General features: G+C 44.3%; 1 protein-coding gene across 8 annotated transcripts in view; it reads left to right on the forward strand.

Annotated features, from left to right (window-relative positions):
* The window catches only part of LOC128443852 (NACHT, LRR and PYD domains-containing protein 12), a 62479-nt gene that overhangs the window by 6411 nt on the left and 29333 nt on the right, over nucleotides 1-26735 (forward strand). For 6 of the 8 annotated variants that reach the window (XM_053426027.1, XM_053426030.1, XM_053426035.1 and 3 more), the window contains exons 7-10: nucleotides 1342-1515; nucleotides 1895-2068; nucleotides 7962-8135; nucleotides 13870-14043. In XM_053426027.1, the coding sequence (XP_053282002.1) occupies nucleotides 1342-1515; nucleotides 1895-2068; nucleotides 7962-8135; nucleotides 13870-14043 (696 nt within the window). The remainder of the gene's footprint in view (nucleotides 1-1341; nucleotides 1516-1894; nucleotides 2069-7961; nucleotides 8136-13869; nucleotides 14044-26735) is intronic. The other 2 variants (XM_053426033.1, XM_053426031.1) reach the window with 2 other exon arrangements.

A 26735-nucleotide genomic window follows, 5' to 3' on the forward strand; every position in this document is an offset into this window, starting at 1 on the left:
ATAATAAGGCCGACAAGGCAGAATTAACTAGAAAAATATATAATTAAAAAAAAAAGAGCAAGAAAAAACTCACACTTGCAAATAAAAAAAATAAAGCGGCACGTGGGCCCAATACAATACAAATACCAATATACTTCTCAGCATAACACTTTCAAGGGGCGCTCTCAGACTTACGTCCTTCTCTTAGCTTCCCCCCCTACAGACTGAACCCACAGGCTTATATGCGATCTAACCCCGCCCCCACAGTTGGAACAATCCAACATACAATCAAACACAGGGGTGTCACAGGTAAAAAATCCCCGAAAGCTTTAACAGCTTATCCCACATATTCTTTGACAAGACAAATACTTTGCAACCTATTAACTGCACAATTCCCCCAAGAAGGCATAGCAAACTAATAAAATATCATTCTAAACAAAAATAAAATACTCCTCGGGTTCACTTCCGGCTAACCCGGAAGTCGAACGCCTATTTACTTCCGCGTCACCGGGCGCTCGCCTTTCACAACAAACGAAGACGCGACGCTGAACCACGGTAAAACAACGCTGTGTAATATGCAATTAATGTGACTTTTTAAACTAAATAAACGGAACATTTATAACATAAGACATTGTGTGGAGTGCTGATTTTAACGGAAAACTGACGGGTACAAAGGTGTATAAACTGTAGCGGTGTACTTGGTGGAAGGAAGTTTTTGCACGGATGTTTGGATTGAAATGGATGGGTTAATAAACATAAACATGGTATGTGGCCACGGACAACAGACGTGCAACACATAGTTAACATTTGTAGAGATACACGTGTAAACGATGCAGCGTATCACTGCCGTGACGGACGCTGTGCGCACCGTCACACTCACCAACTGGCTAAAGAACGGCTAGCTAAGAGGAACTTGAGAGGCATTAGATTGTGTCATGGTGTGGTTAATGGTTGTTTGACAAAAAATATAAAAAATGTCAATCATCCTGTGGCTAAGAAGCTCAAATAATTTCTGTTTGATTTAAAAAAAAAAAGTTTTATTCAACCACACAATGGCTAAGGAGCCTGAATTCTGTTTAGGATGAAGATTATATTAATGTTCCATATGGAATAGCAAAGAGAAATGCTAAAGCACTGCTGAGTTGCAGCACCGTTGTTTTGTTTATTTATGAATATAAAAAGAAAACATGTTAAATGTATATATCCGTCTTTTATCATGAATCTTTTTGTTTTCACAAAAATATACCGAGAAAATCGGTAATGTGATTAATCATGATTAATCCATAGAAACCTGTGATTAATTTGATTAAAAATTTTAATCATTTTACAGCCCTAATTCAAAATTCATATTTCTTTATCCAGGTTGAGGAGCTGCAGTCTGTCAGAGATCAGCTGTTCTTCTCTGGCTTCAGCTCTGAGGTCAAACCCCTCTCATCTGAGAGAACTGGATCTGATTTACAACAAGCTGCAGGACTCAGGAGTGAAGGAGCTGTGTGGTTTTCTACAGAGTCCAACCTGTCGACTGGAGACTCTGAGGTCAGTTCACTGACTGACTTCTGTAGATCTCATTTCTATAAACAGCATTTATACACAATTTATCTAATTTAATTCTAATTTAACATTATTCCTCTTCATACATAACTTGAATCCATTCATTAATTAATCTGTGACATTTTAAATATTCAGCTACTTGTTAAAACACTGAGTTTAGTTCTGGATTTCCTAAACTGATCTACAGGACAGAGACCGGGTCCAAATAATCTATTTGTACTGAATCAGGTCTCATTTTTAGTCCAACATGTCTGATTTCATATTTATCTTCCATGTTATGAGTGTGTGCTCACATGAATATGTGTCTGTTATTTTCACACATGAACTCAGTTTAATTTAGAGTTAAGTTTGATTCTTTATCCAGGTTGATTGGCTGCAATCTGTCAGAGATCAGCTATTCTTCTCTGGCTTCAGCTCTGAGGTCAAACCCCTCTCATCTGAGAGAACTGGATCTGAGAGGAAACAACCTGCAGGACTCAGGAGTGAAGGAGCTGGTTGATCTACAGCAGAGTCCAACCTGTCGACTGGAGACTCTGAGGTCAGTAGATGGTTGGAGTCAGTCCACGCTGCTTTCATCAGTATGTTACTAAACACAGTCAGTGTCACAGATCCAGGGTCTGTGCTACCAAGCAGGATTTGTGGTTATCAGGTTAACTTCAGGTTTAGTTTTTTCAGTTCTACGAAGCTCGTCCACTTCTCAACCAGGTCAATCACCATGGTAACTTCTGATGAACAGCTAACCTGCTCCAGGTTAAGTTGGAGATCAACCAGTATAGAAGCTCCGCCCACTGACCACAGTGACTCTACACTACTCAGTCAGCTTCCTAAAGACAGGTCCATTTGTGTGTCCTCAGAGTCAGTGAGACAATGTGTGTCCTCAGCGACAGTGTGTGTCCTCAGAGACAGTGAGACAATGTGTGTCCTCAGAGACAGTGTGTGTCCTCAGAGACAGCGTGTGTCCTCAGAGTCAGTGAGACAGTGTGAATCCTCAGAGTTTTTGAGACAGTGTGTGTCCTCAGATACAGTGAGACAGTGTGCATCCTCAGTCAGTGAGACAGTCTGTGTCTTCAGAGTTAGTGTGTGTCCTCAGAGACATTGAGACAGTGTGTGTCCTCAGAGTCAAAAGCACTTTTTACCAAACTACAATTCAATCCTCATTTTCTAACCCCAAAAAACTCTTCTCCATCTTTTCCAACCTCCTCGACCCCCCCAGTCCCCCTCCTCCTTCCTCTCTTCTACCAAGTCACTTTGTCAACTACTTTACAAAAAAGATAGATGACATACGCTCTTCATTTTCTGATCCTCCTTCTATAACCACACTTCCATCAACTTCATCTTCATCCCCTTCGCTCTCCTCTCTCACCCCCCTGTTTCCCAATCAAGTTCTGACCTCGGTAACCTCCGCCCGCCCGACCACCTGACCCCTTGACCCCATCCCTTCTCACATTCTCCAGTCTATTGCTCATGACCTTCTTCCTTTTCTTACCCATCTTATCAACACTTCCCTGTCAACTGGTTGTTTCCCTAATTCTCTGAAGGAGACAAGAGTAAATCCTCTACTGAAGAACCCCCCCCTCCACCCGTCTGAAGTAACTAACTACAGACCCGTCTCTCTCCTTCCCTTTGTTTCCAAACCTCTTGAGCGCGCTATCATTAATCAACTCTCCTCCTATCTTAACCACAATAAACTTCTTGACCCTCACCAGTCTGGTTTCAAGGTCACTCAACTGGTCTCTCAGCAGCTTCACACTGCTAGAGCAGCCTCTCTCTCCTCTGTCCTCATCCTTCTAGACCTCTCTGCTGCATTCGACACAGTGAACCACCAGATCCTTATTTCCTCCCTTCAGGACCTGGGTGTCTCAGGCTCTGCTCTCTCCCTGCTCTCTTCCTACCTCAATGAACGCACTGACAGGGTAACTTGGAGAGGATCTGTGTCTGAACCTTGTCCTCTCACTACCGGGGTCCCTCAAGGTTCTGTCCTGGGTCCTCTCCTCTTCTCTTTGTACACCAACTCTCTCGGCTCTGTCATTCACTCACATGGTTTTTCCTACCATAGCTATGCTGATGACACCCAACTAATCCTGTCTAAGAGAGGCGGTGGGCTAGTGGCAGAAACTTGGACTAAGGGCAGAAAAGGTCTCTGGTTCGTCTCTGGTTCGACTCCACAGAGAAACAACAAAAAGACAAACCTGGATTGATCTGTCCAAAAATCCAAGAGGATTCTCCCTACCCTGTCTAGTGCCCCTGTGCAAGGCACCTTACTCCCCCAACATCTGCTCCCCGTGCACCGTACATGGCTGCTCACTGCTCTGTGTGTCCTGCACCAGATGGGTCAAAAGCAGAGGTTAAATTTCCCTACAATTGCATGAGTGGGCCTGTGCATGTGTTTGGGACAAATACATGTATCTTAATCTTTTCCCTGATCTGAAACACAGGTAGCAGCACGAGTCTCTGTCTGACTGACGTCTCTCAGTGGATGTCTGCTCACCACCTAAGGATTAACCTTGACAAGACTGAACTACTTTTCCTTCCAGGGAAAGATTCTCCCACCCACAACCTGACTATTAACTTTGACAACTCCGTGTTAACCCCCACTCAGACTGCTAGGAACCTGAGTGTGACACTCGATAGTCAACTCTCCCTCACTGCCAACATTACTGCAACAACACGGTCCTGTAGATTCATGCTGTACAACATCAGGAGAATGCGCCCCCTTCTCACTCAGAAGGCGGTGCAGGTTCTGGTCCAGGCGCTGGTCCAGGTTCTGGTCCAGGTTCTGGTCCAGATCCAGATTCTGATCCAGGTTCTGGTCATCTCAAGTCTAGACTACTGTAACTCTCTCCTGTCAGGTCTACCTGCTACTGCCATCCGACCTCTGCAGCTCATCCAGAAACCAGCAGCTCGACTGGTTTTTAACCTAACTTCACTCCCACTCCTCCGCTCCTCCGCTCCCTTCACAGGTTACCAGTGCCTGCTCGCATCCGGTTCAAAACACTAGTACTTGGTACCATGCTGTGAACGGATCAGGTCCAGTCTACATCCAGGACCTGGTCCCACGTTACACCCCAGCTCGTTCACTCCGCTCTGCTTCGGCCAATCGGCTCGTTGCTCCCTCACTGTTAAACACTCATCACCATCAGGACTGTTTTCTGTCCTGGTTCCTAAACAGTGGAATGAGCTCCACATCGACATCCGGACATCTGAAAGTTTACACATCTTCCACCGAAAACTAAAAACACACCTCTTCCGACTCTACCTTGAATAAAAAAAAATGAAAGAAAGAAAATGGCCCAGCACTCATCCTTCTGGGTGACTTTAACATCCAGACAGACAAGTCATCTGATCTTTTACTTACTCTCTTCTTTCGCTCTCTCACTCAGTCCTTCCCCTCCTACTCACAAAGCCGGTAACCACCTGGACTATATTTTCACCAGAAACTGCTCAACATCTAACCTCACTGTAACCCCACTTCATGTCTCCGACCCCTTCTTCATCTCTTACTCTCTCCCACTATCTCAAACCGACAACCATACCAGATCCACAGAGTCGGTACCTGTCCGTCGCAACATTTGTTCCCTCTCTCCTTTCCTCTAGCCTCCTCTGTTTTATCAGCCCTCCCTTCCACTGACTCTTTCTCACTCATGCATCCTAACTCTGCCACAGACATTCTCCTTTCTGCTCTGTCCTCCTCTCTCGACTCTCTCTGTCCTCTCACGTCACGACAGGTCCGCAAGTCCTCCCCAGCTCCGTGGTTGTCTGACTCGGTGCCGACAGAGCCACTATGTGAGCATCAGAAAGGAAATGGCGGAAATCTAAACACCTGGACGACCTGCTCGCTTATCAGTCTCTTCTCTCCTCTTTTTCTTTCTCTATTTCCACAGCCAAAAGCACTTTTTACCAAACTGCAATTCAACCCTCATTTTCTAACCCCCCCCAAAAAAATTATATATATACAGTGCCTTGCGTAAGTATTCACCCCCTTTGGACTTTTCTACATTTTGTCATGGTATAACCACAGATTAAAATTTATTTCATCGTGAGTTTATGTAATGGACCAACACAAAATAGTGCATCATTTGGAAGTGGGGGGAAATATTACATGGATTTCACAATTATTTACAAATAAAAATCTGAAAAGTGTTGAGTGCATATGTATTCACCCCCTTTACTGTGAAACCCCTAACAAAGATCTGGTGCGACCAATTGCATTCACAAGTCACATTTGCAAGTCACATAATTAGTAAATAGGGTCCACCTGTCTGCAATTTAATCTCAGTATAAATACACCTGTTCTGTGACGGACTCAGAGTTTGTTGGAGATCATTACTGAACAAACAGTATCATGAAGACCAAGGAGCTCACCAAACAGGTCAGGGATCAAGTTGTGGAGAAATATGAAGCAGGGTTAGGTTATAAAAAATTATCCAGAGCTTTGAACATCTCTCTGAGCACCATAAAATCCATCATAAGAAAATGGAAAGAATATGGCACAACCGCAAACCTACCAAGAGGAGGCCGTCCACCCAAACTGAAGAGTCGGACAAGGAGAAAATTAATCAGAGAAGCAACCAGGAGGCCCATGGTTACTCTGGAGGAGTTGTAGAGATCCACAGCTGAGGTGGGAGAATCTGTCCACAGGACAACTATTAGTCGTCTACTCCACAAATCTGGCCTTTATGGAAGAGTGGCAAGAAGAAAGCCATTGTTGAAAGGGATCCATAAAAAATCCCGTTTGGAGTTTGCCAGAAGCCATGTGGGAGACACAGCAAACATGTGGAAGAAGGTGCTCTGGTCAGATGAGACCAAAATTGAACTTTTTGGCCTCAATGCAAAACGCTATGTGTGGCGAAAACCCAACACTGCCCATCACCCTGAGCACACCATCCCAACAGTGAAACATGGTGGTGGTAGCATCAGGCTGTGGGGATGCTTCTCTTCAGCAGGTACAGGGAAACTGGTCAGAATAGAGGGAAAGCTGGATGGAGCCAAATACAGGGAAATCCTTGAAGAAAATCTGATGCAGTCTGCAAAAGACTTGAGACTGGGGCGGAGGTTCATCTTCCAGCAGGACAATGACCCTAAACATACAGCCAGAGCTACAAAGGAATGGTTTGGATTAAAGAATGTTAATGTCTTAAAATGGCCCAGTCAAAGCCCAGACCTCAATCCAATAGAGAATCTATGGCAAGACTTGAAGATTGCGGTTCACAGTCGGTCTCCATCCAATCTGACTGAGCTTCATCTTTTTTGCCAAGAAGAATGGACAAACCTTTCCATCTCTAGATGTGCAAAGCTGGTAGAGACATACCCCAAAAGACTTGCAGCTGTAATTGCAGCGAAAGGGGGTTCTACCAAGTATTGACACAGGGGGGTGAATACTTATGCACCCAACAGATGTCAACTTTTTTGTTCTCATTATTGTTTGTGTCACAATAAAATTTATTTTGCACCTCCAAAGTACTATGCATGTTTTGTTGATCAAATGGGAAAACGTTTATTTAAGTCTCTCTGAATTCCAGTTAGTAACAGTACATAATGGGAAAAAGTCCAAGGGGGGTGAATACTTATGCAAGGCACTGTATATATATATTTAATTTTTTTGTGCACTACTGTGCTAGTTGTTTGATCATATATTACATTACATTTCATTTAGCTGACGCTTTTATCCAAAGCGACTCACAATAAGTGCATTCAACCCCGAGGGTACAGACCCAGGACAACAAGAATCAAGAAAGTACAATTTCTTCAAAATAAAGCAAAACTACAAAGTGCTATAAGTTTATATAAGTTGTTAGTATATATATATATATATATATATATATATATATATATATATATATATGAATGCACTTATTGTGAGTCGCTTTGGATAAAAGCATCAGCTAAATGAAATGTGATATAATGTAATGTAAAATAAGATCAAACAGCTAACACACGATCACTGAATCAGTGTTTGGATGAGAATCACTGACGGTTCCTTTAAACTGAAGAAGCAGGAAATATAGTTTCTTCTTCTTTCTTTATTGTCCTCCAACAACAACCAGTGCAGTGTCCGTCCCTCCAGGTTCCTGACATGTTGACTACACAATAATATGAGGTCACTGTGACCTTTGACATTTGACCACTGAAATCTAATCAGTTTGTCTTTGAGTCAAAATGTGAAGAAATCCCCTGAAGACAGACTTGAGATATCATGTTCAAGAGGCCATGAACATGTTCTGTGACCTTGACCTTTGACCTCTGACCACCTGAATCTAATGAGTTCCTCTGTTAGTCTGAATGAACGCTTGAACCAAATCTGAAAGGATTCTCTTGAGGAGTTTTTAACAAAGAGGGGATTTACCAGGGTGAGGGTCACATGATCACGTTTTGTATGAATGTTGTGTTTTCTGATTTAATTCTCACAGATTTTATATTTTCTTTAATTACAGACTCCATAGTTGTGGACTCTCAGAGACTCACTGTGAAGTCGTGGCCTCAGCTCTGAAGTCAGACCCCTCACATCTGAGAGAACTGGATCTGAGTGACAACAAGCTGCAGGACTCAGGAGTGAAGCTGCTGTGTTCTGGACTGGAGAGTCCAAACTGTCGACTGGAGACTCTGAGGTCCTTAAATCCTTCTTCACTTTTCAGACTTTCTTTCTTATTGGGTCATTATTTATTTAAATTGTCTCAGTTCTGCTCTGCTCACTGTCCCTCAGTCATCTGTCACTCACCCAGCCTGTCAGTCACGTCCACCTCATCAACTCCATTCACCTGCACTCACCTGCTCCTGATCACTAAGAAAGTGTCAGTAAATAACATGTGGACTGAGGCCGAGCACTCGTCCTCCTCAGGTTTTCAGAATAAGACACATTCTTTTTTTTTCTTTTTTTTTTTGTATATATTTTTTATTGAGAACCCATATCACAGGAGGTGTACATGATACAACATTCACAAAAGAGCTTTAGAACAACGCTAACATCATTATGTATAAATTATCCCTCCCCCTCCCCGAACATACAGGACATCCATCCAGGAAAAAAAACAAAAAAACAAAAACAAAACACGTACATCAGAATCAGGTTTATTGGCCAAGTAAGTTTTCACAAACAGGGAATTTGACTCGGTAAAGTGGCTCTCAGGTGCTTACAAAGAATACACATCACAAAAACAAACATAACAAAACAAAACAAAGTAAAACAAAACAATACAAACAGTCCGAACAGTGCGACGGTCTAAGAAAAGAAGTGCAGGTGTGCATATTACAATTGAGGGTGAAATAAGTAAACATAATTAAATTAGAGCTGTGAAAAATAACGCGTTAACGCGTTATGATTAAATTACAGGATTAATTCGTTTTTTTTTTAACGCATTTAACGCATGCGCAGAAGGACCTTCCAATTCCGCCGCCTCTGCACTAGTCGCCGCTCTAACGCCGGGTTCACACCGGACGCGGAAGCGACGCCGAAGCGAGGCGTAAGCGCAGCGCCAATCCTCTGGCTCCCATCCACTCCCATGTTAAACCGCAGCGCTGAACACACCGGAGGCTGAAGCGTAGCGTTGTGCCGCGGCTGCCTAGCGCCGTGAAGCGATCGTTTCGGCGTCGAGTCTATTTTTTCCGCTTGACGCGAGCGTATCGCGACAGGAAACACACTGAAAAATGACTTTAAACGATATAGATGACATATTTTATATGATATAAATGATCAAATATGCATCCCATACTTTGTATTCACGTTCTGTTTTCTTGGAGTTTTAATTTTACCACTTTTACCAACCACATTATTTAATGTCCCCCTCTGCCCATCCACTACAGCCACACAAGCAGTCATAAAGATAAAAAGAGAGAGGGGGGGGGGCTACGTATTCTCCACATAGGCTTGAGGGGAGAATACGTAATTTACCCTCGACACCCGACATTTAGCGGAGCTAACAGCGGAGAAGTTCTTCAACATGGATGACATTAAATTAATCATTGAAGTGGAGAAGTAACTTGAGTTGTTGATTCTCAGCATATGTTGTATAAAGACAACACCAAAAAAGACACATGTTGGGACGCTGTTGCTTAATGTTGGAGCAACAAGTAAGTATATGCTTGAAAAAAATGATTAAATGCCGTTTTTACTGCAGGCTGATAACAGCAGAAGTATGTGATATTATTCGTAATGCGCGGCGCTTCGGCGTCGCTACCGCGTCCGGTGTGAACCCGGCGTAATGCAGTCAGACGGCAGCTGCCATTCAAACAAACAAACAACATGGATAATTCTGATGAACCTGAGGACCTTCTGGACGGGAAGATCGCGTTCCAAAAAAACAAAGCTCGAACATTCAGTAAAACCAAGGTGATATGCACACTCTGCGAGAAGACGTTATCGTTTCACCGTAGCAATACCCGCCTAACCACCGCCACGCGAAGCATGTGTTGGTCGGCGAGGGGCGTTCAAGTGGAATGCGCCAAACCAGACTCACTCGCCGGACACATTGTGCAAAAGAAGCGGTCAGCTTTACTGTCAGAGAATTTGAACAAGTTAGTTTGCCTCACCAACTGGCTAAAGACCGAGTAGCTAAGAGGGCCTTTAGAGGCATTAGATTGTATCATGGTGTGGTTAATGGTTGTGTGACAAAAAATATAAAAAACGTCAACCATCCTATGGCTAAGAAGCTCAAATAATTTCTGTTTAATTTTTAAAAAAAAGTTTTATTCAACCACACAATGGCTAAGGAACCCGAATTCTGTTTAGGATGAAGATTATATTAATGTTCCATATGGAAAAGCAATGACAACTGCTGAAGAACTGCTGAGTTGCAGCACAAAAGAAAAGTTAAATGTCATAAATCTTGTTTTCACAAAAATATTCCGAAAAAAATCGGTAATGTGATTAATCATGATTAATCCATAGAAACCTGTGATTAATTTGATTAAAAATTTTAATCATTTCACAGCCCTAAATTAAATATAATTATAATATATATTATATATAATATAATAAAATTTCGGGAGTAACTGTTAGTTATTATAAGGATCCAGAGTTATTGCACAGTGCCAGAGTGGGTTGGCTGTTCAGTAGTGAGACAGCGAGGGGGAAGAAACAGTTTTTGTGTCTGGTGGTTTTGGTGAACAGAGATCTGTAGCGCCTACCAGAGGGGAGGAGTTGGAAAAGGTTCTGTCCAGGGTGAGAGGGGTCTGCAGTGATCTTTCCTGCCCGTTTCCTGACTCTGGATGTGTACAGGTCCTGGATGGTGGGCAGGTTGGCACCGATGATCTTTCCTGCAGACCTGACTGTCCGTTGGAGTTTGTTCTTATCCAATTCAGTGGCCGATCCAAACCAGACAGTTATGGATGTGCACAGAACAGACTGGATGACTGCAGTGTAGAGCAGGATCAGCAGCTCCTGAGGCAGGTTGTGCTTCCTAAGCTGGCGCAGGAAGTACAACCTCTGCTGGGCCTTCTTGATGACTGTATTTATGTTGGGTTCCCACTTCAGGTTCCGGGAGATTGTGGATCCCAGAAACCTGAATGATTCCACAGCTTACACAGTATTGTTGAGTATGGTGAGGGGGTGCAGTGCTGGGGGGCTCCTCCTGAAGTCCACTGTCATCTCCACGGTTTTAAGCGTGTTCAGCTCTAGGTTGTTTCGACCGCACCACAGGACCAGCTGTTCGACCTCCCGCCTGTATGCAGACTCATCATTATCCCGGACGAGGCTGATGACTGATTTGTCGTCTGCAAATTTGAGGATTTTAACAGATGGGTCTCCTGAGGTGCAGTCGTTGGTGTAGAGGGAGAAGAGCAGTGGGGAGAGCACGCATCCCTGAGGTGCACCAGCGCTGACTGACCGGGTGCTGGATGTTATTTCACCCAGCCTCACCTGCTGCTTCCTGTCTATCAGGAAGTTTTTGATCCACTGACGGGTGGAGGCAGGCACAGTGAGCTGGATGAAATTGGTGAGGAGGACTTCTGGGATGATGGTGTTGAACGCCGAGCTGAAGTCCACGAACAGCATCCTTGCATAGATCCCTGGGGAGTCGAGGTATTTCAGGATGAAGTGCAGCCCCATGTTGACAGCATCATCCACTGACCTGTTAGCCCGGTAGGCAAACTGCATGGGGTCCAGCATGGGGCCTGTGATGTCCTTCAGATGGGTCAACACCAGTCTCTCAAATGATTTCATGACCACAGACGTCAGGGCGACGGGCCGGTAGTCATTCAGTCCAGTGATGCAGTGTTTCTTAGGGACTGGGATGATGGTTGAGCGTTTGAAGCAGGAGGGGACTTCACACAGCTCCAGAGATCTTTTGAATATCCGTGTGAAGATGGGAGCCAGCTGATCTGCGCAGGCTTTCAGACAGGAGGGTGACACACCGTCTGGGCCTGGTACCTTCCTTGTCTTCTGTCTCTGAAAGAGCTGGCACACATCCTCTTCAAGGAAAACACATACATTAACATAGGCTCACCATTTTTTCAAGTTGTGTACTACACACTATAGCTCACAAGGATAAATATCACAACTGTAGATGCTAGAGGGCTGCTAAGTGGTACTAAGCAGGCATAGTCTTAAGTTTACCCAAATATGTCAGCACTGGATCCCAGACTGAAAATAATTTGTCCCTGGACCCCCTGAGAGTGTATTTTATTTTCTCCAACTGTATGAACTGCATTAGGTCATCAAACCACAGAGACACACGAGGTGGATTTTTAGATTTCCAATGTAATAAAATTCTTCTACGTGCCAGCAGTGTTGTAAAAGCAATGATGTTTTTATATCTTTTCCTTATTATACAGTATCTTCTATCAGTAGTACCAAATATGGCCATTACTGCACTGGGCTGTAGATCAATATCAAGAGCCTCTGACTCTGTTTTAAAGATTGCAAACCAACAGGATGTTAAGGCTGAGCACGACCAAAACACATGGGTTAAGTCTGCAGGAGTATTTCCACACCTGTCGCAGCTTGCATCCGTGTTAGGGTATATTTTATCAAGTCTGGCTTTGGAGTAGTGGATGCGATGTAAGATCTTAAACTGTATTATGCTTAATCTGGCACATGAAGAGCTGTCATTCACTCTTAGTAAAGCATTGTCCCAAATGTCTTCTTCAAGTCCTCTCCCAGCTCATCCACCCAAGCTGCCTTGATCTTTGCAAGAGTTGTATTTTTAAAAGAGGATATACAGTTATTGATTCTTGAAATAAGTCCTTTAAAGCTGAAGGTAGTTCTAACAGATCATCTAAACCAGAAGGTGATGGTAAATATGGAAAGTTGGGGTCATGATGTTTAAGGAAGTAGCGCACTTGGAAATAACGAAACAGGCTAGACCAAGGGAGGCCACATTCATGTGATAAGTCATCAAAGCTAGCAAAAATACTGTTTATATACCTATCTTTAAATTTGTAAATGCCTTGTCTTTGCCATAGAGTAAATTCAGAGTCTAATCTAGCTGGAAGGAAAAGATGATTATTGTGTATGGGACTTACATGGAGAAGATTATTAAACCCGAAGCTATGTCCAAGTTGAAACTATATTTTGAGGGTATTTATGACTACTGGATTGTTGGTGTATTGAGAAGTAGAGATGGGAAGGCTGGAGGTGACCAGGGCTCTGAGAGAGGTTGAAGTGCAAGATGCAGCTTCAAAATGGCACCAGTCCGTATCAGGAGTGTGGAGCCAGTGCATGATTTTTTGAACATTTGAGGCCCAATAATAATGACAAAGATTTGGGAGAGCCAGGCCACCCTGCATTTTAGGCCTCTGTAACAGTTCCAGACGTATTCTAGCTTTCTTCCCCTCCCATATAAATGAAGTGAAGACCTTATTAATAGATTTGAAGAAAGATTTAGGGAGATAAAGTGGAATACACTGAAACAGATAAACAAACTTGGGGAGCACATTCATTTTTATACAGTTCACTTTGACTTTCTCAAATAGCAGACAGAAGTTTTCCTGGTAAAGCTTCTGCATGTCCCTTGTAATGTTAATGCCCAGATATCTAAAGCCATTTCTAGACATCCAGAACGGCAGAGCATTGTCCTGTATTTGAAGAGCCAAGTCATTAACAGGATAACAATAAGACTCATTCTTATTGAAACACGTTGGACAGTTGATAAGTATAGAAACAAACAGGAAGTGACATCAGGAGCCATCCCTACTGTAAACAGTGTTTAATTACACAAACCTGCTCAGTGACCAACACACAGAGAAGAAGCTGATGAATGAAACAATGGTCCAACATGTCTGATCTGATATTTATCTTCAGGTCACAGACTGGACTGAGGTCAGCAGCATGTTGAGAGTCTGTGTTGACATGATGACGATCCACAACAACAGGAGGACACATTCTAATATTCATATTTCTTTATCCAGGTTGAGGAGCTGCAGACTGACAGAGATCAGCTGTTCTTCTCTGGCTTCAGCTCTGAGGTCAAACCCCTCCCATCTGAGAGAACTGGATCTGAGACACAACGACCTGCAGGACTCAGGAGTGAAGGAGCTTCTTGATCTACAGCAGAGCCCAACCTGTCGACTGGAGACTCTGAGGTCAGTAGATGGTTGGAGTCAGTCCACGCTGCTTTCATCAGTATGTTACTAACCACAGTCAGTATCACAGATCCAGGGTCTGTGCTACCAAGCAGGATTTGTGGTTATCAGGTTAACTTCAGGTTTAGTTTTTTCAGTTCTACGAAGCTCGTCCACTTCTTAACCAGGTCAATCACCATGGTAACTTCTGATGACAGCTAACCTGCTCCAGGTTCAGTTGGAGATCAACCAGTATAGAAGCTCCGCCCACTGACCACAGTGACTCTACACTGTTGTGTGGTGCACACTCTCCTTAAAGGGACGGATAAGGGAAGTTTAAATCAACGTCTGGTTGGTTCAGTTGATCTCTAACTCACCCAGAACATCTCAATGTCTCCAGACTCATCCTGTCCCCAAAACACCAGATGACCTCAGCTTCCTGGAGACAGGTCCATGTGTGTGTCCTCAGAGACAGTGTGTGTCCTCAGAGACAGTGAGACAGTGCGTGTCTTCTTGTCTTCCACTCGTCTTGTTAGTAAACAACAGATTCAGATCTCGTGGCCTCGAGTTATTTATCTCGTTCACACGTTATTATGTCGTGGTCACGTAATATATTTTTACCAGATGCCACCAGGTGGCGCTGTAACTTACACAAGTTGGACCACAGCTGACAGCCTCACACGAGGGACAGAGACGGTGTCGTCTTCATCTGATCTGAGACAGTTTGTCCTCTCACTTCATCAGTGAAGAACTGATCAGGTGGATCTTTGTCACAGCTCTGAGATCAGTGGGACTGAAGCCTCTCCTCATCACATGGTAACCAGGAGCTCTTTATACAGAGCAGAACCTCTGCTGAGGTCCATCTGTCTCCTCTGGTCCCAGTTTGTCAGAAGCAGATGTTCATCAACACACAGTGAAACATGGCTTCACCTGTAACAGCAGTAAATCCACCTCTCAGGTGTCCACTCTGCACTTTGACATGCAGAGGACACACACTGAGCTCTTAGCGTGTTCATTCCAACACGTGAACATGAAGCAGAGAGGAAGCTGCTCCACCTCTGAACAGGACTGAAGTCCCTGCTGCTCTTTCTACTGGATGAGCTGCATCACTGACTCACAGCTGATGAAGTGAGACTCTGTGACACTGATGTCTTCTTCTCTCAACAGGTGGGAGGGGGAGTCTGTGTGGAGGACAGTGTGAAGAGGACAGTGTGTGTGGACGGAGGCTGAGCTGTGTCCTGAGGATCCAGAGGCTGAAGCAGCAGCAGCTTGTGTGTAGTCTCCAATCTACACAACCCCTAATCTGCATGTGTTTGTGAGATGAAGCCGGAGCACCTGGAGAAAACAAGGGGAGAACATGCAGACTCCACACAGGAAGACCCCATCTGAACCGGATTCAAACCAGCAACCTTCCTGCCCCGATTGTGTTTATTCACATGAAGAATGTGTTTATTGAAATGACACAACACAAGCAGAATATATAAACCCTCTATAAAGAGTCACATACAGTGTGTTTAAGTTTGTCTTTATTATTGTCCACCTTTGTCCCTCAGTGTTTCTCCATGTGTGTAGAACCACATTCTGTGTATATGTTTGTTTATGATATTAAAGTTCCTGGATTCACGTCACAAATTGATTTAGTTCAACACAAAGTTAAACACATTGAAATATATATCAGAGCATCACACCACGACCTTTCTGTTGAGTGATGATCTTACATGTCTCACTGAGGGGCTGCAGCATCGATTCATCTGATGATTATGTTCTTGTTTAATTCATATTCTCTTTTTTAATTAATAGCGATCAGAGAAATCATACATTTTGTTTTTAGTAAAGTTGATGTCTGCAAATCATTTACAAATATATAAACAGAAAATCATTTTAAGATTAAGATTAAGATTAAGATGCATTTATTAGTCCCAAACACAGACACACTCATGCAGGTAGGGAAATGTAACCTCTGCTTTTGACCCATCTGGTGCAGGACACACAGAGCAGTGAGCGACCATGTACGGCGCTCGGGGAGCAGATGTTGGGGGAGTAAGGTGCCTTGCTCAGGGGCACTAGACAGGGTAGGGAGACTCTTGGATTTTTGGACAGATCAATCCAGGTTCGTCTTTTGTTGTCTCTCCGTGGAGTCGAACGTCTCTGGTTCGACTCCACGGAGAAACAACAAAAGACGAATTTGGACAAATATTTCCTTTTCTGCTCAGAAACACAACAGCAGTAACTCCACCTTCACAGTTAACACTCAATCATTTACAGTAATACATATTCAGTAGCCGACATACGATCGAGTGGGACTGTGGACACTGTATGTACATACATGGTCTAACTATCAGAGTGGCATTCATGGCTTTGTGAAAGCCTGTGAGAAAGTAAACAGTTGACATGTAGCTCAGTGGAGCTCTGATTATAGAACCTCTGGACAACTTCTGCACTGTACAATTGCCATATTTTCCTATGGCAAATACACATTGATCACCCATGTCAATAAAGTGTGAGACTGTAAAAATACTTCAGAGTTTTTAATTTGTTTTATCAGTTTCAGCAGGTCTTCCATTAATACACCTGTTGTGTCTCAATGCAAAGGAGAGAATGGAGATGATGCTTTGCTCTTCTGTTAGTCCATGGGAGGAGTGGACATCATCAACGTCTTGAGGGACATTGTCCTAAATGATAGAAAGAGAAGCACTGCATTGAAACTGATCAGGTTCCCCTTGTTTTGCTCATAACCTTGTTTTGGCAGATTGCACTTAGTATGGAAGATAAACAGAAGCTACAACACATGAGAAAGAGAACAATAAGCGGATGGATAGAAAGTGTGCACGTTAATAAACTGCAGAATATGTTACAGTTTGTCCAATGACAAATGAATCTAATGTGTAATCAACCTCATATGTAAATGCTTAAGTTTGTCTCAGCTGCACCATGGTGAAAGGTTCTGCTCTTTGTTCTTGTCATTGGCTGCCACCTTCATTGTTTTCCTGAAAAGGACAGAAATGAACAACTCATTAAAGAGAGAGAGAGGGATAGAGGTGGAGCAGATTATATGACACTGCAGTTTTGTCTCACCTGTGGCACTGTGAGAGGTTCTGCTCTCTCCTCTTCTCTCTGGCTATCATCTTCATCACTTTCCTAAGAATGATACAAACACACAACATAGATAATTGTAATTTGACTGTAAGAGTAAGCAACAGAGGTAGAGTTGTCTAATATTGTAGTTTTGTCTCACCTGTGGCACTGTGAGAGGTTCTTCTCTCAGCTCATCTCTTTGGGTGGTGTCTTCACTCTCCTGAGAGGAACATCATTTATTGAATAGATGAAAGAATTAGAGATTGGATCTAACAGTGACCTAATTCATGGAATGGATATTGGACTGACGGCACAGAGCCACTATGGGCGGCTGGAGAGAAGCCGAGCTCACTTGAAGACATCTGTGAACTCTACATCTCCCTCTTCTACACTGTGATGTATCAGTGTAGAAGAGACTCGGTGTGCACAGAACAACATAAGAATGAAGGGATGACATCAACTTATAGCCTGGGCACCTACATTCAGATTTTAAAAGCCATGAGAAAAACGTTACATAAATAAATATGTAAATCTGGGAGAGAGAGAGGGGAGGTTGTATAATCCTGTCATTGGTTTCTCACCTGCTGTGGTACTGGGAGAGGTCCTGCACGCTGCTCTTCTCTCTGGGTATCATCTTCATCACTTTCCTTAAAATGGTAAATCAAGAACTCGTTTGAGACAGATTTCACACAGCTCCCCAGGAAACAATTACAATGCAGTGTTTCTCCCTTTCAATATTGTTGACTGGATGTTTTTGAACCACAATAAGATAGTGCTTTGTTTATGAGTTAAAAACAGTTCATCTTCTTCTTCTAGTCAACGTTTCACATTTACTCAAGTAACATTTGGGATAACTTAAATATTACAGAAATATTATGAAGTACATTTTAGGTTTTCAAATACTGGGATTTCCTTCTCACAACAAATGCACAGAATTCACCATTCATGTGGCAAACATCATGTAGGCTATTATGTTACCACTGTAATTCGTGCTCATTGAGAATACATGCACCTAAGTGTATGAAGTTTCATACTTTTCATACTTTGGTGCAAAAGTGACACTTCAGCTTTCATTGGTACACATAACCTTGACTCGGGATTGAATGATTATAGTAAGGGGAGAAACAGCTCACCTTACATTGACTATTGTTAGCTGATAAACAGAGAGGACAAGAGATAAATTGCACTTCCATGTTGTTGCGCGGTGTGCTCCCCGCTGTCACTCAAAGCTCTGTTGATTTTCCTACTGAAACAATGGACAGTAACTAGTAACGATAACTGTAACGTTAACGTCACTTATGAGCTGCAGAGAGCGTGCATATACCTTTTCTTCCATCTCGTCAAAGTCCGTGTAGGAACGTTTCTCCGCAGCCACTCTCTTTCTGTTGGGTTAGGTCTCACGACTTCTCTTTTCGGCATGTCTCTAAAGTAACAGAAGCCAGTTCGACGATCGGTTTACCATTTCACCCAGGAAGTTAAAAGTTTGTTTTTATCCCTGAGAGCGTCGATTTGCTGGGAGTATCAGGATACGTCCAATCAAAGACAGCGTAGGGCGGGTCATGCCCATCATGCCGGTCAGAACGAAGGTGTACCCGGCAGCTATCAACGCGAGGCCTTGGCACATCACGCGAGAGTGCGTTATTTTAACGGTTGACGGTTGACGGTTGATATTTGACGGTTGATGCTCTCTCTGCATATCATCATCGCCCGATGGATTCACTGCAGACAGATGAACCTCCCGTTAGTGGTAAGTACATTGAAGTATTTTAAGGAGTTAGCGTACAACGGATTTTCTGTTTATGTAGCGTTTGCTAAGTGATAGTTAGCTGAATGCTAAAACACATTAAACCAATGAAATGTGGGAGTTCTCAGTTTAGAAGGCAGAATTGTGCATATTTAATTACAGTTGCCTAAACCTACAGATCAGCTCAGTGAAGTAGAAACTGATAACATACGGAGGTACGATGATTCCAAGATGGACCAACATGGGAATCCCATCTCCACCTACTCCGCCGTTATCGAATGGCGCCATGGGAAGAACCAGCGTGGAGGGTGGCCCCACTACCGGGCCACTGTTATCTGTGTCAGTGGTAAGTTAATGTTGCTGTGGTTCAAAGTGAAGATGGTCCTCTCTACATAACCTGGAAACAGGCGTCTAAAGTTAGACAGGGGACATTTTGTGCTTACTGTCCTTGCTAGGTGGAGAAATACTTTCCAACAAATGTTTTGCAGTATACATGATGAATAATTAGCTTACAATATTATTGGTGGTAAAGTCAAGTCAAAATATGATCCCTATTTAATAAGCCAACTCTTGATTTAAAATATTACACATTTTAATGGAACTCATATTATTTACAACAGTTTGACACCATTTTATCATGTATCAGCGACTGCTCTACAAAATGCTTATCTGCACAACTGTCCTTGTCTCTAAGTGAATGCATGAACAACACTACACCACAGTAATCTCATGATGTTAACCATAGTTGTAGTACTCTGTAGCTGTGGTTCCTACTTTTAAGTACCCTTAAACTGACACAAATTAGACCACAAACACTTGTCTGATGTCTGATAAGATTTTTCTTATACATGTTTTAGTACACAAAGTTTATTAAACATTAACCAAAGTTTCATATGGATGGGAATATAGTAAAATATTAATTATAATTTTTTTGCAAACCCCATTGTGTGAACCACAGCTCTACACAACACATACTCTGTTGTTATGCTGACAGTGTCATAACCTGGTGATACAAAAAGTGCTTTCGAGTATTAAGCAGTTTGCCATTAAATCTGTTTCTTTGCATTCTTCCTTTGTTCTCTAGTTACTCGTTATGAGGCAACCCGTAAACTGAATGCACTGTTGAAGGAAAATGAACCTGCAGAGCTGACCAAGAGGGAACCAGTCCGCCCTCAGACATATCAGGAGGATCCAGATGACTCAGATCCAGATGACACTCTTCTGACTCAGCTGTGGGTAGATGAGCCTGAACTCCTAAAGACCATGAAGAATGTAATTGATTTGGCTGAACCTCCTAAGAGATCCAGTTCAGAGCTGACCACACCACGACTGCCCCCCCCCCCCCCCCCCCCCCCCGCTCCCAAAGTTCTCCGCAGTCCAGGCCTGGTTCATCATCTGCAGATTCACTGCTGTCCCTCCCCAGATCTTCACCGTCCAGCTCCACATCAGAGTCTGACATTCCATCGTCCAAGGTAATTGATTTTTAAAGAATAAATAAATACAGTGCATAAATTGGATCTACTGCCTCTCAGATGTACATGTATGAGTATGGCAGATCTAACTTTTGTTTTGATGTCTTCAGTCTCTAGGGGTGAGCAAATTATATTTGAACCCTAAATACTCATAAAAAGTTTGCCTAACAGCCATTTTTTGCAGCATTACAGATATGGATATTGGTCCTCTCATGACATGCTATTGTAGGCTACCACTTTCTCTGCTGTTTCAAGTGCCTCTGAAATCTTTTTTTTATTTTTTTGTCCAACAGCAAATGAACAAATGAACACATTTAGGAAAATAAGTTTTTTTCAGTCTGAAGTATCATCTTGCATCTGATATAGGCATTTCTTTATCAAAGGTCATTCAGTGTGATGTATTTCTTTTTAGTTAAGTTCTCCATGTATCTCCAATACAGTGCAATAGAGCCGGCACCATTTGACATTAATATAATGTCATGATGCTTTTTTATTGTTTGCTTCAAGATCAATAATTGTACTGTTATTCTTTTCCATTTCCCCCTATTCTTGTGTTCATAATATATAGGTGCAACTCTTGAGAGGTGGCCTGGGACCCAGCCCTCCAGCATTGGCAGCACAATCAACGCCAAGATCACAGAGCTCCGTGCCAAAAGTAAAATTGTTTCTGTTACAACCCCCCCTTAAAACCACACCACAATCATTATCCACCTGGAAGTAACTGCTCCTGTTACAGTGTCACATTTGTAGCCAGGTTTGACCTGTTAGAGGGAACTTGTTTTAAGTGGGCAGGTTTTTATCCCTCCCTAGTTTTGCCCATGTTGATGTTCACTATAAAATCAGTTCACTGCAAATAAAGTCCATTAAATAAAAAGTTTGCCTAACAGCCATTTTTTGCAGCATTACAGATATTGAAAGCATTTATAGACTGCAGTTATGTAGCTGGAATGGTAGAAAGTAGTATTGCAGTAGTGAAGGGACAAATGAAGTTTCGTCACTTTCATATGTGAGTTACATGTTTCTTATGATAGAAACTTATATGAAGCTGTATGAAATAATTCATGAAAAAAGTATGTAATTTTGATAATTGTATTGCAAATTTCATAGGTTGACTTCCCTTAACAAAAAAAAATCGATATGTAATGGTACATATTCCTATTTGTTTTTATAGAGATTTTTATTAGATGCCATTTAATAAACCCATATGAATGGCGCCGACGCGAGTGGCCGCCTATCTACGTAGCTCTGTTGTCTCGTGTCTATTTTAGTTTTTTTAAGTTTGTTTGTTATTATTTACACTTGCTTTTCGGAGGCACTGTGTGGATATATTCATATCCTATGGATACACATACGGATCGACCGCAACAGGGCAGTCAGGACTTTGTATACACGAGGGACCAGCTGCTGGCGCTGCGGAGAGTGAATCATGCCTGCGCAGTTCACCGGAGGAGCTGGTGAGGCGCTACCGGGGATGCAGAGCTGGCGCGTTGGTGAAGGCGAGGTGCCTGCAGAAGCGGTGGAGGTTCAAACCGGCTATTCCTTCATGTGTGATGGGAAATGTAAACTCAAAAACAGACGAACTGGCAGCGTTGGTGCTGAACGTGAAGCTGTACAGAGAGTGCAGCTTGCTGTGCCTCACGGAGGCCTGGCTAACCAGCAACATCCCGGACACCAACGTGGAACTACCTGGCTTCACTACTGTGAGAGCGGACAGAGACCTAAAGCTAAGTGGCAAACGAAAAGGAGGGGGGCTTGTACTGTATGTTAACACTAGGTGGTGTAACCCTGGGCATGTGACTGTAAAAGAGACCATCTGTTGTCCGGACATCGAGGTGTTAGCTGTTAGCCTCCGTCCGGATTACATGCCCAGGGAATTCTCCCACACCATTGTCGTGTGTGTTTACATCCCTCCAAAAGCTACGGCCGATATCTCGTGTGACATCATTTATTCAGTTATTTCTGGGCTACAAACTAAACATCCAGAGGCCTTCATTATAATTTCGGGGGACTTCAATCATGTAACTCTTGATTCGACTTTGCCTGCTTTTCACCAGTTTGTGTCTTGTCCCACCAGGAAGAACAGGACAATCGACCTGATGTATGCTAATGTGAGGGACGCATACAGAGCCACACCACTTCCTCCCCTGGGGAAATCAGATCACAATCTGGTTTTCCTACAACCCGAATACACACCAACAGTGCGAAGACAACCAACCACCACGCGCTCCTTCAGGAAGTGGTCTCCTGAGGCAGAGCACGCCCTCCGGGACTGCTTTGGAACAACGGACTGGAGACTGCTGCAAGACTCTTTTGGGGAGGACATTGATGGGGTCACACACTGCACTACCGACTACCTGAACTTCTGCATGGACATTGTCGCTCCCACTAAAACGGTGCGGTGCTTCCCCAACAAAGGAGGTTTGAATGAGTTGTGGAGGTGGAGAACCATTTCAAAGACTTATCACGTTATCCTGGACAATGGAAAAATTATATTTTTATAGTGACCCATGACCCCTACCACCTTTTCAAGCTAAGTGCGCTAAGCTAGCATTAAGTCTTTATAATTTAAAGAATTGTCTATCTGTGAAGAGTTTTTAACAGTTTGATGAAAACCAGGAGACGACATTTAATATGAGAAGCAAAGTGAAGACAGGGCGTTGGACACTACAGTTTTATTGAAGCTTTTTAAATGAAATTAAAGTTATTTGTGTTCACAATTATTTTCCATCATCCAGTAGAACAGGAAATGAAACTGTTCAGACTGTCTGTCCTCCAGTCTGTCCTCCAGTCTGTCCTCCAGTCCGTCCTCCAGTCCATCCTCCAGTCCATACTCCAGTCCGTCCTCCAGTCCATCCTCCAGTCTGTTTGTCCCTCAGCAGATATGTGGGACAGTAACAGGGTGTCTTGTTCCTTCAGTTTGTCCCTCGGGTTCATTTAAAGGTTGATTACGTCTGTTTCACTTTAACTGGAGTTCTTTGACTCTGAGTTTCCACTTGTTATTTCCGGCAAAGTGACAGCAGACTGCTTGTGTGTGTGTCTGGGTGAATGTGTTTGTGTGTCTGTGTGTGTGTATGTGTGAGTGTGTCTGTGTGTTAATGACACTTCTCTCCTAGCGTCAGATGTTCAGACTCACTCACGTCTGAGCAGAAAGGTTACAGTTCAGCATTCAACACCATCGTGCCCCTGAAGCTCGTCACCAAGCTCAGAGACCTTGGGCTCAACATCGCCCTCTGTGAGTGGATCCTGAACTTCCTGACGGGCAGACCACAGGCGGTGCGGATCAGCAGCACCACATCCTCCACCCTGACTCTCAACACCGGGGCCCCCCAGGGCTGCGTGCTCAGTCCTCTTCTGTACTCCCTGTTCATGCATGACAGCGTGGCCATCCACAGCTCCAACACCATCGTCCAGTTTGCTGATGACACCACTGTCATAGGCCTGATCACCGGCGATGAGGAGAAGGCCTACAGAGAGGAGGTCAGACCCTGACATCTTGGTGCCAGGACAACAAGCTCCATCTCAACGTCAGCAGAACGAAGGAGCTGATCGTGGACTACAGGAAGAGACGAGGAGAAGAACACACCCCCCTCTTCATCAACGGGACCATGGTGGAGCGAGTCAGCAGCTTCAAGTTCCTCGGGGTCCACATCACTGAGGACCTGACCTGGACCCATCACACAGACTCCATCAGGAGGACGGCCAGACAGCGGCTCTTCTTCCTCCGCAGGCTGCGGAACCTCCACATGGACTCCAGGATTCTCTGCAACTTCTACAGATGCACCATAGAGAGCATCCTGACTGGCTGCATCACCGCCTGGTACGGCAGCTGCACCGCCCTGAACCGTGAGGCTCTACAGAGGGTGGTGCAGTCTAACCAGCACATCACCAGGACAGCGCTACCATCCATAGAGGACCTCTACACCCAGCGGTGCAGGAAGAAGAGCAGCCGGATCATTAAAGACCACTTTCACCCCAGCCATAAACATTTTTGCCTGCTGCCATCTGGCCGACGGTTCCGCAGCATCCGGGCCGACACCACCAGGCTCAGAGACTGATTCATCCCCCAGGACATAAGACTTCTAAACTCCTCTCCGTGACATATCTGCATATTTGCACTTTTGTTGTTTTATTTTCTCCTCAGTTGTTTATATATATTTAGATATATATACATTATTTTCTTTTTTAAATTTTGATATTCCATTTTATTCTATTTTACACTATTTCTATCTTATTTTATTGTATAGGTTGTAATTACTTGAGCATTGTTAGAAGAGAGCCTGAGACTCAAGCATTTCACTGCCAGCGACTGCTTCATGTTATTGTGCATTTGACAATAAAAATCTTGAATCAAGGACATTTCCAAACCCAAGCTCATCATCATGTTCAGCCACCGTCACTGTCAAGGCCACAAAGCAGTGATGCACAATATTTACAGACTGGCAGACGTCCTCCAGCGGGGTCACACCGGGTCAGCAGCCAGCGTCCTGCTGCTCATTGGTTCAACGACCACGAGACACTCAGGTCCACACAGATCCCGTCCACAGGAAAGGATTTACCAGAGAGAAAGACCTGTGCTGCATGTCTCGTGTCCTCGTTCACAGATCTGATCCCTGACGCTGCTTCTGAGGTGAACAAGTGACGTGTTAGTGGATCTACAACACGTGGTGCCACTGACTGGAGATTACAACACTCCTAGAAACCTGTGGAACATCTCCCCTGTCGGTCCTGGAGGAGGACACCCGCTCCATGTTTCAGAATCAACTTCCTCTTTGACAAAGCTTATAGTTAGAGCTGGTTCAGGTGCATCTTGGACCAGCTCTTAGTTCTGCTGCTCTGTCTCTTCATCACATCAACGTCTCATCAACGATGACACTGACTCCACTCTTTGCAGATCCACGATCCTGGTTGTATAAATACATGAAGTGCTACAAGGTATTTGGTTTTATGAGCTTCTCTAGTCCCGATGTCCACTCAAAGCTCTCCACACAGCAGATACTCCAACACCAGAACCTCTTCTATCACACAGGGATTCATGTCTGTTGTCCTGTTAGAGATCAGAGGAACAGTTGTGATCTTCATGTGAACACAGAGGAAGACGTCAGAGACATGTAGGATAAACACACGGGGGGAGGAGCTTGTTTCAGGTCAGATTTGAATGTCTGGGTCCCTGGACACTGGGAGGACATCACAGGAGACAGACGGAGGACATCACAGGAGACGGACGGAGGACATCACAGGAGACAGACGGAGGACATCACAGGAGACGGACGGAGGACATCACAGGAGACGGACGGAGGACATCACAGGAGACGGACGGAGGACATCATCATGCTGGTAGAATCGTCTCCAGGTAGTTCAGCTGTATCAATGAGGGAACGTTCACTTTCCAGTGAACCATCTCAACAGTGCAAATACTGGAAGATTAATGATAAAGTTCATCCACAGGAAAACAGCCACAGTGTCAGTGAACCAGCAGCAGGTTCAGAGCAGGCTGCACCTGGTGAAGCTCTGTGAGAACAACTGACAGAGACCATGGACTCAGCAGATCACTGACCACAGGAGGTCTCCTGAGGTCAGAGGGCATCACAGGCTTCAGTCACTTTAACAACAGGAGTTCTGTCGTCACAGTAGTTAAACCAGCACCTGATGTCACACCAGCTCACCGACGTACTACACTAACTATGTTTCACTGACAGCAACAGACGCCTACGTTGGGTCCCTGCTGCATGTTGGTCATGAGTGTCCCACCTCTAGCATGTAGTTAGCATGTTAGCTTCCCTCCCACCTGGGGACACAACGCGCTGCTAGGTGCTGATGGAGGACAGCTGGATCATCACACGCGTCATGTGCAGAAAGTGAAGAGGGCTACCGACACAGCACAGACACGGAGCTAACCCAGCTAGCCTGGCTAGCGTTAGCTGAATGAATCGGGGGTGAGGGGAGCAGCTAGCCGTTAGCCGTGGAGCCCACTGCCCATTGGAGCGACGCTCACCCACTAACATCGCCCTCCACGCACTTCAGGTGGACGGTGTCCGCTCCACACGGACACACAACGTCCGAACCCGGAGGCACAGCCCGGAGGACGTGCGGGGCCCGAGCTCCGTGAGCGCAGCGGGTCCGAGGCCCGCCGTGGCCCGCGACGAGGCTAGCGAGATCCATTATCGGACGCATTGCTGCTTCTCTGGGGGAGCTGAGAGATTCTCCGTGAAATCACCGACGGACTGGTCCACAGACGGACGGCTCCACCGTAACCACCCCCGCGTCCACAGCCGGGGTCAAGCGGCTCAGCACAGACCCGAGCCCCGGCCCACAGACGCTTTCTGTGCCCGTTGATCCAGCCTCCTAACCGCCGACCGACGGACAATCGCCGATGCAGCGCTTTCAACCAAAGCATCCATTATCGGACATCCTTAGCTCCCACT

Source organism: Pleuronectes platessa, chromosome 7 (genome assembly GCF_947347685.1).
Source record: "Pleuronectes platessa chromosome 7, fPlePla1.1, whole genome shotgun sequence".
Classification (NCBI taxonomy): Eukaryota; Metazoa; Chordata; class Actinopteri; order Pleuronectiformes; family Pleuronectidae; genus Pleuronectes; species Pleuronectes platessa.